The sequence below is a fragment of the Aethalodelphis obliquidens genome, unplaced genomic scaffold (genome assembly GCF_003676395.1).
Source record: "Aethalodelphis obliquidens isolate GAN/ISIS:26980383/991018 unplaced genomic scaffold, ASM367639v1 scaffold21, whole genome shotgun sequence".
Classification (NCBI taxonomy): Eukaryota; Metazoa; Chordata; class Mammalia; order Artiodactyla; family Delphinidae; genus Aethalodelphis; species Aethalodelphis obliquidens.
Genome location: NW_020837965.1, coordinates 3,417,722 through 3,435,661, shown reverse-complemented (window position 1 = coordinate 3,435,661; position 17,940 = coordinate 3,417,722). Strand labels below are relative to the sequence as shown.

General features: G+C 40.3%; 2 protein-coding genes across 5 annotated transcripts in view; one reads left to right on the top strand and one right to left on the bottom strand.

Moving 5' to 3' along the window:
- The window catches only part of SPTLC2 (serine palmitoyltransferase long chain base subunit 2), a 111,556-nt gene that overhangs the window by 56,388 nt on the left and 37,228 nt on the right, over positions 1–17,940 (top strand). The window contains exon 10 of one of the 4 annotated variants that reach the window (XM_027120174.1): positions 14,110–14,150. The exons of the other annotated variants lie outside the window; for them this stretch is intronic. Coding sequence (XP_026975975.1) covers positions 14,110–14,150 — 41 coding nt within the window. The remainder of the gene's footprint in view (positions 1–14,109; positions 14,151–17,940) is intronic. 4 annotated transcript variants of the gene reach the window in all.
- Positions 16,034–17,344, bottom strand: LOC113627520 (small ubiquitin-related modifier 1-like). The gene has a single exon (XM_027120176.1). It carries the CDS (start codon positions 16,384–16,386, stop codon positions 16,042–16,044), a length of 345 nt encoding a protein of 114 aa, XP_026975977.1. The 5' UTR covers positions 16,387–17,344; the 3' UTR covers positions 16,034–16,041.

Genomic DNA, 17,940 nt, shown 5'->3' with positions numbered 1-17,940 from the left:
TCAGTTTTTCACCATTGAGAATGGTGTTTACTGTGGGTTTGTCGTATGTGGCCTTTATTATGTTGAGGTAGGTTCCCTCTGTGCCCACTTTCTGGAGAGTTTTTATCATAAATGGGTGTTGAATTTTGTCAAAAATTTTTTCTTCATCTATTGAAATGATCATATGGTTTTTCTCCTTCAATTTGTTTATATGGTATATCATATTGATTGATTTGTGTATATTGAAGAATCCTTGCATTCCTGAGATAAACCCCACTTGATCATGGTGTACGATCCTTTTAATATGCTGTTGGATTCTGTTTGCTACTGTTTTGTTGAGGACTTTTGCATCTATGTGATATTGGCCTGTAATTTTCTTTTTCTGTAGTATCTCTGTCTGGTTTTGGTATCAGGGTATTGGTGGCCTCATAGAATGAGTTTGGGAGTGTTCCTTCCTCTGCAGTTTTTTGGAACAGTTTGAGAAGCGTGGGTGTTAGCTCTTCTCTAAATGTTTGATAGAATTCACCTGTAAAGCCATGTGGTCCTGGACTTTTGTTTGTTGGAAGATTTTTAATCACAGTTTCAATTTCATTACTTGTGATTGGTCTGTTCATATTTTCTGTTTCTTCCTGTTTCAGTCTTGGAAGGTTATACGTATCTTTCTAAGAATTTGTCCATTTCTTCCAGGTTGTCCATTTTATTGGCATAGAGTTGCTTGTAGTGGTCTCTTAATGATGCTTTCTGTTTCTGCAGTGTCCATTGTAATTTCTCCTTTTTAATTTCCAATTTTATTGATTTGAGTCCTCTCCCTCTTTTTCTTGATGAGTCTGGCTAAAGGTTTATCAGTTTTGTTTATCTTCTCAAAGAACCAGCTTTTCGTTTTATTGATGTTTGCTACTGTTTTCTTTGTTTCTATTTCATTTATTTCTGCTCTGATCTTTATGATTTCTTTCCCTCTACTAACTTTGGGTTTTGTTTGTTCTTCTTTCTCTATTTCTTCTAGGTGTAAGTTTAGATTGTTTATCTGAGATTTTTCTTGTTTCTTGAGGTAGGATTGTATAGCTATAAACTTCCTTCTTAGAATTGCTTTTGCTGCATCCCATAGGTTTTGGATCGTCGTGTTTTCATTGCCATTTCTCTCTAGGTATTTTTTGATTTCCTCTTTGATTTCTTCAGTGATCTCTTGGTTATTTAATAATGTATTGTTTAGCCTCCATGTGTTTGTGTTTTTTACATTTTTTTCCCTGTAATTAATTTCTAATCTCATAGCATTGTCAGAAAAGATGTTTGATATGATTTCAATTTTCTTAAATTTACCGAGGCTTGATTTGTGACTCAAGATGTGATCTATCCTGGAGAATGTTCCGTGCGCAGTTGAGAAGAAAGTGTAATCTGCTATTTTTGGATGGAATGTCCTATTAATATCAATTAAATCTATCTGGCCTATTGTGTTGTTTAAAGTTTGTGTTTCCTTATTAATTTTCTGTCTGGATGATCTGTCCACTAGAGTAAATGAGGTGTTAAAGTCCCCCACTATTATTGTGTTTTCATTGATTTCCTCTTTTATAGCTGTTAGCATTTGCCTTATGTATTGAGGTGCTTCTGTGTTTGCTCATACATATTTATAATTGTAAAATCTTCTTCTTGGATTGATCCCTTGATCATTATGTAGTGTCCTTCCTTGTCTCTTGTAACAGTCTTTTTTTTAAAGACTATTTTATCTGATACGAGTATTGCTACTCCAGCTTCTTTTGATTTCCATTTGCATCCCCTCACTTTCAGTCTGTATGCATCCCTAGGTCTGAAGTGGGTCTCTTGTAGACAGCATACATTTGGGTCTTGTTTTTGTATCCATTCAGCAAGCCTGTGTCTTTTGGTTGGAGCATTTAATCCATTCACATTTAAGGTAATTATCGACATGTATGTCCCTATTACCGTTTTCTTAATTGTTATGGGTTTGTGTTTGTAGGTCTTCTTCTCTTGTGTTTTCCACTTAGAGAAATTCATTTAGCATTTGTTGCAGAGCTGGTTTGGTGGTGCTGAATTCTTTAAGCTTTTGCTTGTCTGTAAAGCTTTTGATTTCTCTGTTGAATCTGAATGAGATACTTGCCGGGTAATGTAATCTTGGTTGTAGGTTCTTCCCTTTCATCACTTTAAATATTTCATGTCACTCCCTTCTGGCTTGTAAAGTTTCTGCTGAGAAATCAGCTGTTAACCTTATGGGAGTTCCCTTGTATGTTATTTGTCATTTTACCCTTGTTGCTTTCAGTAATTTTTCTTTGTCTTTAATTTTTGTTAAGTTGATTACTGTGTGTCTTGGTGTGTTTCTCCTTGGGTTTATCCTGCCTGGGACTCTCTGTGCTTCCTGGACTTGGGTGGCTATTTCCTTTCCCGTGTTAGGGAAGTTTTTGACTATAATCTCTTCAGATATATTCTTGGGTCCTTTCTCTTTCTCTCCTCTTCCTAAAACCCCTATAATGCAAATGTTGTTGCCTTTAGTGTTGTCCCAGAGGTCTCTTAGGCTGTCTTCATTCTTTTCATTCATTTTTCTTTTTTTTTTCTTTTTTCTTTTTTTTTTTTTGCGGTACGCGGGCCTCTCACTGTTGGGGCCTCTCCCATTGTGGAGCACACGCTCTGGACGCGCAGGCTCAGCAGCCATGGCTCATGGGCCCAGCCACTCCGCGGCATGTGGGATCTTCCCGGACCGGGGCACGAGCCCATGTCCCCTGCATCGGCAGGCAGATTCTCAACCACTGCGCCACCAGGGAAGCCCTCATTCTTTTTTCTTTATTCTGTTCCGGGGCAGTGAATTCCACCATTCTGTCTTCCAGGTCACTTATCTGTTCTGCCTCAGTTATTCTACTATTGATTCCTTCTAGTGTAATTTTCATTTCAGTTATTGTATTGTTTATCTCTGTTTGTTTGTTCTTTTATTCTTCTAGGTATTCTTTAATTCTTCTAGGTCTTTGTTAAATATATCTTGCATCTTCTCGATCTTTGCCTCCATTCTTTTTCCAAGGTCCTGGATCATCTTCACTATCATTATTCTGAATTCTTTTTCTGGAATGTTGCCTATCTCCACTTCATTTAGGTGTTTTTCTGGGGTTTCATCTTGTTCCTTCATCTGGTACATAGTCCTCTGCCTTTTCATTTTGTCTGTCTTTCTATGAATGTAGTTTTGGTTCTTTGGGCTGCAGAATTGTAGTTCTACTTGCTTCTACTGTCTGCCCTCTGGTGGATGAGGCTATCCAAGAGGCTTGTGCAAGCTTCCTGATGGGAGGGACTGGTGGCGGGTAGAGCTGGGTGTTGCTCTGGGGAGGGCAGAGCTCAGTAAAACTTTAATCCGCTTGTCTGTTGACGGGTGGCGCTGGGTTCCCTCCCTGTTGGTTGTTTGGCCTGAGGCGGGCCAGCACTGGAGCCTACCCGGCTCTTTGGTGGGGCTGGTGGCGGACTCTAGGAGGGCTCACGCCAAGGAGTACTTCCCAGAATTTCTGCTGCCAGTGTCCTTGTCCCCTTGGTGAGCCACAGCCACCCCCCACCTCTGCAGGAGACCTTCCAACACTAGTAGGTAGGTCTGGTTCAGTCTCCAGACCTACCTATGGGGTCACTGCTCCTTTCCCTGGGTCCCGATGCGCACACTACTTTGTGTGTGTCCTCCAAGAGTGGAGTCTCTGTTTCCCCCAGTCCTGCTGACGTGCTGCAGTCAGATCCCTCTAGCCTTCAAAATCTGATTCTCTAGGAATTCCTCCTCCCGTTGCCAGACCCCAGGTTGGGAAGCGTGATGTGGGGCTCAGAACCTTCACTCCAGTGGGTGGACTTATGTGGTATAAGTGTTCTCCAGTTTGTGAGTCACCCACCCAGCGGTTATGGGATTTGATTTTATTGTGATAGCGCCCCTCCTACCATCTCATTGTGGCTTCTCCTTTGTCTTTGGATGTGGGGTATCTTTTTTGTTGAGTTCTAGTGTCTTCCTGTCAGCGATTGTTCAGCAGTTAGTTGTGATTCCTGTGCTTTCGCAAGAGGGAGTAAGCACACGTCCTTCTAGTCTGCCATCTTGAGCAGCACAGTATTTTTTGGTTTGCTTTTTTCCCTGGGCCAGTTGCACTACCATCTATGGGTTCTAATCTCATTACCACACCCTTACCCCTTTGAGACTCAGATTCACTTTTCTTGAACATACAGTGTTTGAAAGGTATGTGTGTGTGTGTGTGTGTGTGTGTTTTAAGATCATGAATTTTTATATCTTCTCTAAGCTACTCTGTTATTGGAGCTGTTAGCATTTTATATATGATCATAAATTTGAGGCACAATTTCATTTTTGAGACTGATTTAGGAACTTAAGGAGCTCATATATTACATCTATGAAAGTATTTATTTTCTTCTTTCTTGGCCCAATATGGACCCTTGTGGATATGTAGTGCACGTCTCTTGGTGCTGTACAACGATCATCTTTCCTGTCTTTTATTTTTAAATGTATATATTATTTCATTTTTTGAAACTTCCTGCAACTTCTGGAAACAAATGGACATTGTAGGGAAAAACAGGAGCTTTCTAATCTTCCTTGGTGTTCTTGCTTTTCCCTGTTGGCTTTAAGGAACTGGGGGCTGGGGAAGAGAACTAAAAATTATGAAAAAAAAGTCACAATAATTTCAAATGTTTGTCCCTAAATTCTGTGATGTAGACCTGTAGTCATATGGCAGAGCTGATGTTTCTCATCATAATTTTTTAAAATATTTATTTTATTTACTTATTTATTTATATTTTTGGCTGTGTCGGGTCTTAGTTGTGGCATGCGGGATCTTTCATTGTGGCTCGTGGGCTCTTCGTTGTGGCACGAGGGCTTCTCTCTAGTTGTGGCACGTGGGCTCCAGAGCGCATGGGCTCTGTAGTTTGTGCCGTGCACACTCCCTAGTTGTGGCATGCGGGCTTAGTTGCCCCGAGGCATGTGGGATCTTAGTTCCCCAACCAGGGATTGAACCCACATCCCCTGCATTGGAAGGTGGATTCTTTACCACTGGACCACCATGGAAGCCCCTCATCATAATGTTTTTAAATCTTTTTCTTATCCGTAAAACAATCACAAGCTTACATAAAAGTTGGAAGTACAGCCCCAAAAAAACCTTTTTTCCTGAACCAGTTGAGAGTTAGTTGCTGATATGAAGCCCCATCATCCCAAATGCTTTAGTGTGTACTTCCTATAGAACTATAATACAACCGACCACAGCAAGAAATTTACACTAATGTTATTTAATTAACTAATATGAACATGTTATTAATTATTTCAGTAACTGATAATGATACATTATTACTGTCTGTTCCTCAGACCAGCATCCTGAGGCTGTGGATGTGGTTTAGAGTCACCTTTTGTACTTAGTTGTCACGTCTCTTTACTCTTCTTCAGTCACAGTTCCTCGGTCTTTCTTTGACTTCTGTGACGTTGACACTTTTAACAATTACAGGCCAGTTGTTATACAGAATTATCCCTCAATTTGGGTTCATCTAGTGTTTCCTCGTGATTAAGATTCAGCCTACGTATCTTTAACAGGAACAGCACAGAAATTATGCTGCTTTTTCTCATTGTATCCTCTCTTCATCTTCTCAACTAAATATGTAACTGTCTTCAGGTTATGTAGGCCTGAAATCGTAGCCACATTTCCCCATGTCTAAGTCAAAATCTGTTGATTCTGCCTGTCACTTCTGCTTATTCCCACTGCCATATGACTGTTTCAGGCCCTGACTCCCTGTTCCTTAAACAGTTCCACCATTCATAACTGCGTTTTCCTTGCTCCAGTCTTTCCTGTACCACTTATTAATCTTCCTAACATACAGCTTCTGTTGGTGTCTGCCTAAAGATGCCGAAATATAGAATAACAGTCTTTAGTAACTCCTAGTTGCCTACAGAATAAAGTTCAATTCTTTATATGATGTTTGAGATCCTCTGTAGTTGGATTTTAGCTTAACCATCTTTTCCTGTACCCTCATTTAAACCAATTTGGTGCTTCTGACAGAATGCTCATCCTCCTGTCACCGAAATTCTGTTCATTCTTCACAACAAAGTGAAATGCTGTCTTTTATGACACCTTTGTGCTGATTTATTTTTTCCTTCCAAAAGCCATGTTTCACAACTTTATATCTCTCATTTATAATTTTGTCTCACAGAGCCAGTGCTTAATGTTTGAACACAATGTTTTCTTCAAAGTGTGTAAGTCAATCAATAGACTTACATGATAGATGTTACAATTGTTGTCCCAGTCCTAAAATACTGAACATATAATGAAATCTCTAAGCCTTTTCATTGCAATTCTCTAAGCCTTTTCATGCAATTTTTTAAATGTAAATAAGATTTTTTTTATTTAAAAAATCTTTAACTTTTTAAACAATTTTTAAAGGTTACTTTCCATTTACAGTTATTACTAAATGTTGGCTATATTCCCTGTGTTGTACCCTACATTCTTCAGCCTATCTTACACCCAATAGTTTGTGCCTCCCACCCCTCACCCCTCTATTGCCCCCCCTTCATTGTAATTTTGACTGTATATCTCAAGTATTTTATGTTACTGAATTTTGATTTTTTTCTCTTTAACATGTCGCTAATTGGCTAATAATAGCATAATTCCAATGAGTATATGAAGTTTATTATTGCCACATTCAGCATGTCTAATAATTTTTGGTTTTGTCCTGAATGAATTAAGTTTGAGTCCTGTGTATCTTATTAGTATTCATACTTTATTTTTTCTCTTCAGAGTCAGTAGATACCGTCTTAAGTTTATAAACAACACATTTTGAAATTACGAAACAGTCTTTAGGGAACTCCTTGGCAGTCCAGTGGTTAGGACTCGGTGCTTTCACTTCTGTGACCTGGGTTCAGTCCCTGGTTGGGGAACTAAGATTCTGCAAGCCACGCAGCACAGCCAAAAAAAAGAAAAAAGAAAGAAATAGTCTTTAAATTTATAAAGATAACTAGCCACTAGAAGAATTTTAAAATAGTAGTATTACAAAAAGTGGTGGTGATTAGTGGAGGAAACATGGAAAGTAGGAGTACAGATGCCTTATCTAAGCACCATCCAGGGTTGACGGAAGAGGCAGCAGAGGTGTAAGTTTATTATTCAGCATTTTGGTACTAGCCACGAAGAGAGCCAGAAACAGAGCCTGGAACTTCTTGCTGAGAGTGGGAATGGAGGTGGCTGGGTGGAGGAGGGAAACTTCTTTTTTTTTTTTTTTAATAATTTTCTGTACTATTAGAATTTTATTTTACCAGATTGAATATGTTACTTTTATATTTAAAACTTTTTTTGTTTTAGACTCCAGAGTACATTAATAACTTACATGAAAGTAAATCCTGTCTAAGATAAGTTTGAAAGTAAGCCTTAAACATACACACAAATAGTCTGTGGTTGATTATTGATAAATGTTTTCATCTTTTTTGTGGGAAGACTTGTTATTCTTTGGTGATGAGAGTGTAGAGCCTTCAGAAAAGCTGCAGCATGCAGGGGCATTGAGATCCTTTCCCTACCCTACTTTGTAAGCACTCCTTTCTTCTTTCTCCCAATCTTTTCCACATTTCCCCTCCAATTCCTATCCTTTTCTCAAAGAAGAGAGGGCCATGTGACTACAGTGATGGGTAGATACTGAGAGCCGTCTTGCCTAGGAACCACCTAAGAGCTGTCTTACCTAAGATAACAGTGGTTAGGAATTGTGTTTGTACCTTGAGTAGACATACTGAGTTAGAACAGGCTGGTGAGTAGAAGAAAATGAGACCTAGGAAATTCTGACAAATTACACAAGACATTTGAAATTCTAGATTTTACTTCACACGTCACTAATCCACGTCCAGTAATAGAGATTTAGCTGTAAGATCTATTTCTGAATCAAGGCAAAATGTCTGACCAAAGGAACTAAAATTGTGCTTTTCCATTTTCCAGAGTTGTGTTTTGATGTATTTTATTTCTGTCCAAAGATGTAGTTAATAACAAGCACAGCACCTAGCTTAGTGTCTGAAATCTAGTAGCCTTTTGATAAATTTGGTGAATGAATGAACACACACATGATCGAGAAATATTAGAAAATGGATGGGTTCTTAAAGTACGTTGCTTGTATACTTGAATGTTAAGCCAGAATGGCCAAATTGTGGAACAAAATAAACTAGATAGGTACATTTTACTAGATAAATTTTAATATGATGACAGAAATAACTTTCTTTGTAGAAAACTGCACTTTTTGTACTTCTTAGTATTGAAGGGAACTGAGAGCTCATTCAGGTGGCTGTTGGCATAGGAGGAAGAAAAAGAATACCTTGGGCAGATAGAGGTTTAATTAAAATTCGGTTTGGCTCATTTGAATTAATTCCTATAATAGACTTGTTAATGAGGTGTTAAATGATCACCTTGAGAATCCCAAGAACTGTCAAAAGCTAATTAGAACTGAGAAGCTTTTTTTTGTAAATTTCTATTCAGATTCTCTGCCCATCCTTTTTTTAAAAGCTTTTTTTTTTTTTTTAAAGCATTCCAGGATCCCTATGCTGAGGGGGCAGAACCCTTAAAGAAAACAGTCTTGAGAGAGGGTGGCGGTGGGAGTGGTCATAAAGAGAATTTCCTGCTTCTGGAGAGGGGGTGCTGACATCCGCTCGTTACCTTTGGCAGGCGGGCTTTTCATTTGGTTGAGCCTGGGTACCCTTCTTTCCAATCCCTATGCTTTCTGAGCCTAGGAATATTTGGGTTCCGCTTTTTTCTTTATTATTATGTATCTGCTTTTATGTAATTTGTTTATTTCACTATTAGAGATTCATCTAAGTAAAAATCAAGTTTTCTAGAGAACACAGTTTAATTCTTAGCCACAGTACAGTTTAGCAGTATATCTAATGCTGGAGAGTAGATTAGATCCCTCCTTTCTTGTAACTTACAGCCTAGAGCACTGTTGAGAAATATTTAATTCTTCATTTATCAAACATTTCTCAAGCACTCACTCTGTATCCTGTGGTGGGTATGCTGTTGAGGGGTACAGAGTTGAACAATACATGATCCTTGCCTTTGAAAATGCGTATAGTCTAGTGGTAGGGGTAAGATTCCAGAAAGGACTGGTTTCAGAGCCACAAATAAATTCTTCTTTGGTTCAGCTTCCCCTTTTCTTGTTTTCCCTCCTTCCTTCTCCTCCTCCCTCACCCCCACCCCCAAAAGACCCCCTTAAACTTCCTTAAATCCAGCTAATTATTTGAAGCAAATTCAGATCTTATTGATTTTATGTTTCTTACTAATTTTTCTATCTAAATGGATTTTTCCTATGGAATATATATCACTTTAGTAAATTACCAGCAATCAAAGAAAAAGATTTTCTTTCTGTAAAGCAACCTCTTTATTACCTAGCAAAAAGGGCTTTTTAACGAATGGCTAAAGCCTTCTGAAATCAGCAAGCAGTATAACCACTTTACAGGTAGAGAAAATTGAGCTCACACACAAGATAAGTTTTCTCAATATTTTGTCTTCAAGTAGAATGTGGCTTTCCTGAACTCCATCCACTTCATAATTTATTTTTAATTTTCTGATTTCTTGTCTGCGAATTTTCAAAAAAACAGCTAAGTTTAGTTGTGAGTAATTGCCCCTACAAATGAAAGCCTACCTCTTTCCTCTCCATGGATCAGTAACCCCTTTAACCTCCCTCTCTGCTTCAGAAATCTATCCTGAATACTCAAGAGCTTTTGTAGCACGGTCTGTCTATTACTTCTTCCACTCCCATTTATTTCTTTCAAATCCAAGTGCTAATAAAAATTTCTTGCCACAAGAGTGGTCTCTCCTTTTGCATCTTGTTTCAGAGTTTGTTTTAAGCTGGCTGTTAAGATGCCCACAGGCAGCAGGCTGGAAGCTAACCTTTGAGCAAATGTAGACTTGTTCATTTAGTAGAATGTTGTTATTAATGCACAACATAAATAAGGAGTTTGAGGATGTTCCCCTTGGACAGGAAGGGAGCCCCAAAGTCGATGCCCCTCATATTGGAGAAGATGTGGTAAGATGATATAAGGGAACTAAACTCTTAATTAAACTACTGTGAATCACATTATTATTATTTTTTTAAGATTGAAGTGGGTGAACTACCTTAGTTTTATTTCATAATAAAATTAATTTTAAAGATTTTTTTCCATGATTTGATTTGTTCATTTACTGTTTGGGTGAGATGAATGACCATTTCTTCTCATCACTTATAATTTGTCAGCTTTATAGCCCAGTCTCTGTTTTGTTTGTTGAAGAGGAATAACTTTCTCAATCTTTTCTTTTTTAATATTTATTTTATTTATTTATTTAGTTGTGCCGGGTCTTAGTTGCAGCAGACGGGCTCCTTAGTTGCAGCTCATGGGCTCCTTAGTTGTGGCATGCATGTGGGATCTAGTTCCCTGACCAGGGATCGAACCCAGGCTCCAGGCATTGGGAGCACAGAGTCTTAACCATTGTGCCACCAGGGAAGTCCCTTTCTCAATATTAACACAGTTGGAATTGCTTTTTTTCCCCAAAAATTATTTTTTTATTTGTCTTTTCTTTTATTTAATTTTGGCTGCACTGTGCAGCATGTGGGGTCTTAGTTCCCTGACCAGGGATCAAACCTGTGACCCCTGCGGTGGAAGCACAGAGTCTTAACCTCTGGACCGCCAGGGAAGTCCCTCCCCCAGAATTATTATTATTATTATTATTTTTTGCATTATGCAGGCCTCTCACTGTTGTGGCCTCTCCCGTTGCAGAGCACAGGCTCTGGACACGCAGGCTCAGCGGCCATGGCTCACAGACCCAACCGCTCTGCAGCATGTGGGATCTTCCCAGACCGCGGCACGAACCCGTGTCCCCTGCATCGGCAGGCGGACTCTCAACCACTGCGCCACCAGGGAAAGCCCCCCCAGAATTATTTTTGAGGGCTTTATCTAGGAGACTTGATCCTAGATTTTCATCAACTTTATTGCAGTTTATTGCCACAGGAATACTTAATATGTATAAATAAGTGACAAGATAGATGGACTCTTCTCAGTTAAGAACAGATATCCTCCTTAAGGCTTTCCTTAAGATTTGAGAGCTTTTTGAAGAGCATTTGATTTTTTTTTTTGCGGTACGCGGGCCTCTCACTGCTGTGGCCTCTCCCGTTGTGGAGCACAGACTCCGGACGCGCAGGCCCAGTGGCCACGGCTCACGGGCTCAGCTGCTCCGCAGCATGTGGGATCTTCCCGGACCGGGGCACGAAGCCGTGTCCCCTGCATCGGCAGGCGGACTCTCAACCACTGCGCCACCAGGGAAGCCCTGATTTTTTTTTTTAATTGTCACCTGTGGTTTAGAAAAAATAAATTATCTAAATACTTGTATCTGCCTGCTATCTACGTTGACGTATTTACGTGGAATGAGTTTCAGAAGGATCTCATTAAGGTGTACTCTTTTAAGCCCCTGTTCTCAAACTTTGTCCATGGACCACCTGCGTCAAAGTTACTTTTAGTATGGTGGTTCCTAACCTTGGTCACACACAGGAAAGCTTAAAAATTAGTAATAATGCCAGTGTCACGCCCCTTTGCAGACCCATGACTATCTGGGAGTGAGGCTCCTGCAGGATGTTATTTAAAAGCACCCCAGATGATTCTAATGTGCAGCCAGGGTTGAACACCACAGTTATAGAGCTTGTTAAAAATGAGGATTCGAGTCTGTTTCACCAGACCATGAGTCTTGGTGGACAAAGGCCTTAGACTATGCATTTTAAATAAAATCTCAATTAATAATGCAAACTAACTTTTAAGAGATTTGAGGATTCTCTCTCTTTTTTTCTTGAGCTCGTTTACATCAATGAGAACCAAAAGCCACTCTACTGATTGGTGGTAATTGGGGAAAAGAAAGGAAATTGGAAGACAAGATATTTGATCTGTTTCTTTTAAAAGAAAAATAAGGGAAATATTGGCTTGTGGAACAGGAGTTTGGTGGTGATGTTAAGTTGCCAATTTTCATTGTTTTTGGAAATCTAAATGCATTGATGCTTCCTTCTAAAGAGCTGGTGGTCCTTGCTGAATGAATCAGTGGCATAGGTGAAGTTAGAACAAATTAGGAGAGGGAAAAGAGACAACTAAGGATTCAGAGACCTATGTTCAGGTCTCTTAAGGATGGTTGGAATTACTTTGTTTTATTTTTTTTTAATGCTACTTGTATTTTTTATAGCCTATTAATTCAGATTCTCAAATTTTGTACGTAACCTACAAAAGGCCTTGCTCACTATATACTCTTTTTTTAAATGTTCAATACTAATCAGTTTTGTGAAATTCTTACTTATTGCCTTGCCTTCTACCTCTGAAACTAGTTTAATTCCAAGCCTCGCTTTCACCAGTGATTGCTGTATTTGCTAACCCTCTTCATCTGTCCTTGGGTGCTTGACCACAGTACGCATATTTCCTCATCCCTTCCTTTCTGTCTAAAAGTAGCTTGTAATATGTTCCAGTACCAAAGGAGGACAGTAGGACAGTCTGGACAAATTAAGCCTTTCTGTCCTAATTGTGAGCTGGCACCCTTTAAAACTCAGTTCCTTAATTTTTCAGAGGCACTTGGCCTCTTTTCTTCCTTTTGTTTAGGGCCCTGTTTCTGGCTCTGCATTAGCAACCATTTTTAAAATTCTTGATGATATTGAATCAACAACTTAAAGCCTTGGCCCCTGCTGCTTGTTGCACATCCTGTGGCAGTCCTCAGGAAATCCTAGTTTGGGGCATTAAAACTAATTAAAGGATTAAACTACTACTAGGGACAGGGTGATAAACAAGTGCTTGTGACAGGAATTCACTGTGCAGTGCTTGGTGTTAAGGAGCTGCTCTAGCTGTTGAGGAGAGAAATAGCAGTAGTAATAATGGGAGAGTAGATTCAAATACTTGTATGCATTCTTGTAGGGAGATAAAGAACCAAAGGGCTGCTTTAGAACAGTATCCCTAGGGTAGGGAGGGGCGGGCTGTCTCGTTTGATGATCATTAACTTAACAATTGCCCAAGCTGAGCACTTTGATATTTGTTGACGGTCTAGCAAAACAGGGGCTGTGTCTAGAAGATGGTGAACCTAGTTCCCACTCATTTTGCTTCAGTGTTCCAAAGTTACTGAACTCTTGCTTCCTGAAAGTCCCTTATAAATATCCTTTTTACAAGACTGTTCACTGGAGCAGAAAGGTACATTTATTTTCCTCTGTTCCCTGGAACTCTTAAGAGCCTAACGGGAAGATTGTCTAGTGCCATTTAATTGGGACTTAAATGTTATTAAAGTCAGTCTGCCCTGCCTTTCAGCTAATATTTCTTTTACTTTTGTTTTAGGTAACATTTTTATTTTTATTTTATTTATTTAATAAATTTATTTGTTTTTACTTTTGGCTGCATTGGGTCTTCATTACTGCGCACAGGCTTTCTCTAGTTGCGGCTAGCGGGGGCTACTCTGTTGCAGTGGACGGTCTTCTCATTGTGGTGGCTTCTCTTGTTGCAGAGCATGGGCTCTAGGTGTGCGGGCTTCAGTAGTTGTGTCACGTGGGCTCAGTAGTTGTGGCTTGCAGGCTCTAGAGCACAGGCTCAGTAGTTGTGGCGCACGGGCTTAGTTGCTCTGCGGCATGTGGGATCTTCCCGGACCAGGGCTCAAACCCGTATCCCTTGCATTGGCAGGTGGATTCTTTTTTTTTTTTTTTTTTTGCGGTACGCGGGCCTCTCACTGTTGTGGCCTCTCCCGTTGTGGAGCACAGGCTCCGGGCGCACAGGCTCAGCGGCCATGGCTCACGGGCCCAGCCGCTCCACGTCATGTGGGATCTTCCCGGACCAGGGCACGAACCCATATCCCCTGCATCGGCAGGTGGACTCTCAACCACTGTACCACCAGGGAAGCCCCGGCAGGTGGATTCTTAACCACTGCACCACCAGGGAAGTCCCAAGGTAACATTTTTAAATAGGATACTTTATTCTTCTTTGTCTGAGGTCATGTGAAAAACATGAATAGATAAATTCAAGTTCCAGCATAGTGTGGTTTTAAAAATAGCTTCATTGATGTTTTTTTTACATCCTGTGCTCTATTCTCTCTTCCACCACTACTTCCTTCTCCAGTCCCTTTTGGTATTTTAAGATATTTTTAGATATAATAATGTTAATTTTCATCTACATCTCTGCAGGTGTTCATGTAGAAGTTAAAGAACTAAGGATGACCATAAAGGTCAGTTGATTTGTGTGTTTGCTGGCATTCTTTTGTCTCTCTTGCTCCTTCCAGGAGGCCATGAGTTGCTGCTCTTCATGATGCATCCTGACTGGATACTTGTGACAAGTACATAATTTATTGATCTAGAAAGTGCTGTGGTGAGAGTTGAGAGCGTTGTCTGCTGCTTTGCCCCCTCACTTTAGAGCTGTTCAAAGAGAGTGACTACTGATGATTTAGAAAGATGAATGAAGAAGAGACTGATTCTTTAACGAAGAAAACTTTAGGACCTAGTTAAGGATTAATCCCTCTTCTGCCCAACTCACAAACTACGGTATCATCTAAATGTGAAAAATATATATATCATGAAGTAGAAGTTCCTTCATGGTTTAACCTTGTTAATTATCAATATATTTCTGTTGGCATGAAAATCAACTTCAGTATCTATACATTTGTAAGATTCATAAAATAAGCAAAAAGTATCAAAATTTTAACAAGTACCAAATATTTGCTACTACTTGTAGAAAAGGTTTTTTCCCCCCACTGTTACCTTTACTTATTCAGTTTTTTTAAACAAATATTTTGTTTATTTTAATGAAGCTGATACAGACAGTGTCCATTTAAAACCCATATCCCAGGCCAAAAAGTACCAAAAAGAGCAGTGTTCTGTTGTATACACTTCTGCATGAATAACTTTAACTGCTAATGAAAAGTAGAACTTTTCTGGGATCTTCAAGCAAGGTTTTTTTTTTGTTTTCTTTTTTTTTTTTATAATTTTTTATTTATTTAGTTTATTTTTGGCTGCACTGGGTCTTTGTTGCTGTGCACGGGCTTTCTCTAGTTGCGGCGAGCGGGGGCTACTCTTCCTTGCGGTGCGCGGGCTTCCCATTGCAGTGGCTTCTCTTGTTGCAGAGCACGGGCTCTAGGCGGGCGGGCTTCAGTAGTTGTGGCACACAGGCTCAGTAGTTGTGGCTCGCAGGCTCTAGAGCGTAGGCTCAGTAGTTGTGGTGCTCGGGCTTAGTTGCTCCACGGCATGTGGGATCTTCTCTGACGAGGGCTCGAACTCATGTCCCCTGCATTGGCAGGCGGATTCTTAACCACTGCACCAGCAGGGAAGCCCCTCAAGCAAGGTTTTTCTTTCATCTTAAAATGCTTTCTCTGCAGTGAAGCCATCTTTGGAGTTAGTCATTATTCTCACCACCTCTGTCATCTTGACTCCAACCTGATATTCCTGTTCTTTTGGTCCAGACCCTCAGATTTTAAAAGTAGCTTTAAGTTAAGGAAAGGGCATTTTTCCACAGTTCAGTTCTCTGAAAAACTTCCATCTCCCACTGAAAGTCACAGTCCAGGAGTGAAGCAATCACATGCTAGAACTTCAGGGCCAATTGGAAAGTCATTATGAACACTCGCATTAGTCGCTGTTATTTATCACAAGCGTGCAAATGCACAGTCCTGGAAAAGGCGGCCTCTCTTTGCACACATGTAATTTTTAAAAAGGAGAGGGCAATATGAAGGGGGCTGAGGTTTGATCACCAAAATCAGCACAGTGAAAACAAACAGTAATGAATAATGGGCACTAGAATTCAAATTACCAGATGTTTTAAAGAGATGCGGTGCCAGTTTTCAATTCTGTTTTGAACACTACATTACAAAAGAACTTTTTTTTTTTTTTTTTTTTTTGCGGTACGCGGGCCTCTCACTGTCGTCGTCTCTCCCATTGTGGAGCACAGGCTCCGGACGCGCAGGCTCAGCGGCCGTGGCTCACGGGCCCAGCCGCTCTGTGGCACGCAGGATCCTCCCAGACCGGGGCACGAACCCGTGTCCCCTGCATCGGCAGGTGGACTCTCAACCACTGCGCCACCAGGGAAGCCCAGAACTATTTTTTTTTTTTTTTAAGTGCCCAGAAGTATTTTTAAAAATAAAAAAAGGATTGAGGGAGAAGAATAAAAAAATCTAAACCATTGAATGCCCCCATTTGTTTCTGATAAACTTCAATCACATCTTCTTCCTCCATTCCCAGTTCTTTTGGAGTGTGAGTGTCAGCAATTCTCTGACCTTCAAAGAGAAACCTGAGTGAATTCATGGGAACTCCCTGTCTTTGACAGTATGATTCTTTGAGTTTCTTGTGATGCGTCATCATTTTCACCTTGAAGTGAATCTCACTGCTATCCTGTCTGATGACTTGGAGTTTAGTGTTCTCTCCTTCCTTCTTATCCCCCAAGTCCTCAGTTGAAGGTTTTGCCTCCTGGTCAGACATGGTGACAGTGGCTTCCCCCAGGGTCTCCACCCAGCAGTGGCCTCGGGTAGGCAGAACCTTGCTCTAGGATTTACAAATCCGTCTCTTCCCCACAACACAACACTATGGCTGGAGGGACTTCTGCTATGCCTCCTACTTGTTCAGTTTTTAATTATTTAGGAAGCCTGCCTGCTCTTGTGGGGATATATAGAGAGCATGGCTACAAGATTTTTTATTCTAAGATATTTGCTGCTATATGTGATTTTGAGTAATGTCTCCCATTCAGTTTTTCCTGAACAACACCCCGTCAGTGACAGGGTGCTCTGTTCCCGGGTCCTGGAGAGCTGTTTGTTTTTGCAGTTGATAAAGGATAAAAGAAGTACTTAGTCATTTTTATATTTGATGTGGGGAGTGGTTCTTATCTCTTCTTTATAACCAAAACCATTTAAGTGAAGTACAGTAATTACATGGGTTAGTATTCTTTCCAATTCTATGCTTATACTTCAAATGATAGTACTGGGGATTGTGGCCATTTGCAGAGAGAAGTAGAAAAGAGAGTAGAAGATAAGTGGCTCTAACAGCAGTTAGAAATTGTTCTTAACTTCTAAGTAAAAGTATGGCCATTAATCAAGAAAATTTTCTGTTAAGTATCATCTAAGTCCCATTGGACCTGGAATAACTTGGTCAAATGAATAGATTGCTGTCTCTTGGAGAGGGTTCCACGCTTTCTAAGGCATCAGTGCTAAAATCATCATCATAAAGCATTTGCTGGGCTTTCCTTGTGTAGTATTTTTACAGGGAGGTAGAGGGAAAGAGGGAGAGAAAGATGTTATAAGGAATCAGCTCATGCAGTTATAGAGACTGACAAGATTCAAGATCTACAGCAGGCAAACTGGAGACCCAAATGATCTAGTCCAGATACCATCAGTCTCAAGATCCAGGAGGAGCTGACGCTTCAGTTCAAGTATGAAGGCAGGAGGAAAAAAAAAAATGTCCCACCTTAACAGGCAGGAGGAATTCCTTCTTACCTGGGGGGACCTTTTTGTACTATTTCGGCTTTCAGCTGATTGGATGTGGCTCACCCACATAGGGCAGTCAGCCAATTTAAATATTACTCTCATTCAAAACACCCCCACAGACACATACAGAGTAATGTTTGACTAAATATCTGGGGCCCATGAAGCCTAGTCAGGGTGTTACATAAAATCAGCCGTCACGGGGACTTCCCTGGTGGCGCAGTGGTTAAGACTCTGCATTCCCAATGCAGGGGGCCCGGGTTCAATCCCTGGTCAGGGAACTAGATCCCACATGCATGCCGCAGCTGAGTTCACATGCCACAACTAAGGAGCTGGCAAGCCGTAACTAAGGAGCCCGTGAGCCATAACTAAGGAGCCTGCCTGCTGCAACTAAGACCTGGTGCAACCAAATAAATAAATAAAAATAAATATTTAAAAAAAAAAAAAAGCCATCACAGTATCCTCAGTTGATTAGCCCACTTTTTTTTGGATACTGAAATTTGCCTCTAATGTTTTTCAGCTTCAGGAGAAGTAAATGAGTGAATAAACTCTGTCTAAG

What these genes read in the sequence shown, in the direction of transcription:
- LOC113627520 (XM_027120176.1), bottom strand. Translation starts at nt 16,386, where the DNA reads ATGTCTGACCAGGAGGCAAAACCTTCAACTGAGGACTTGGGGGATAAG.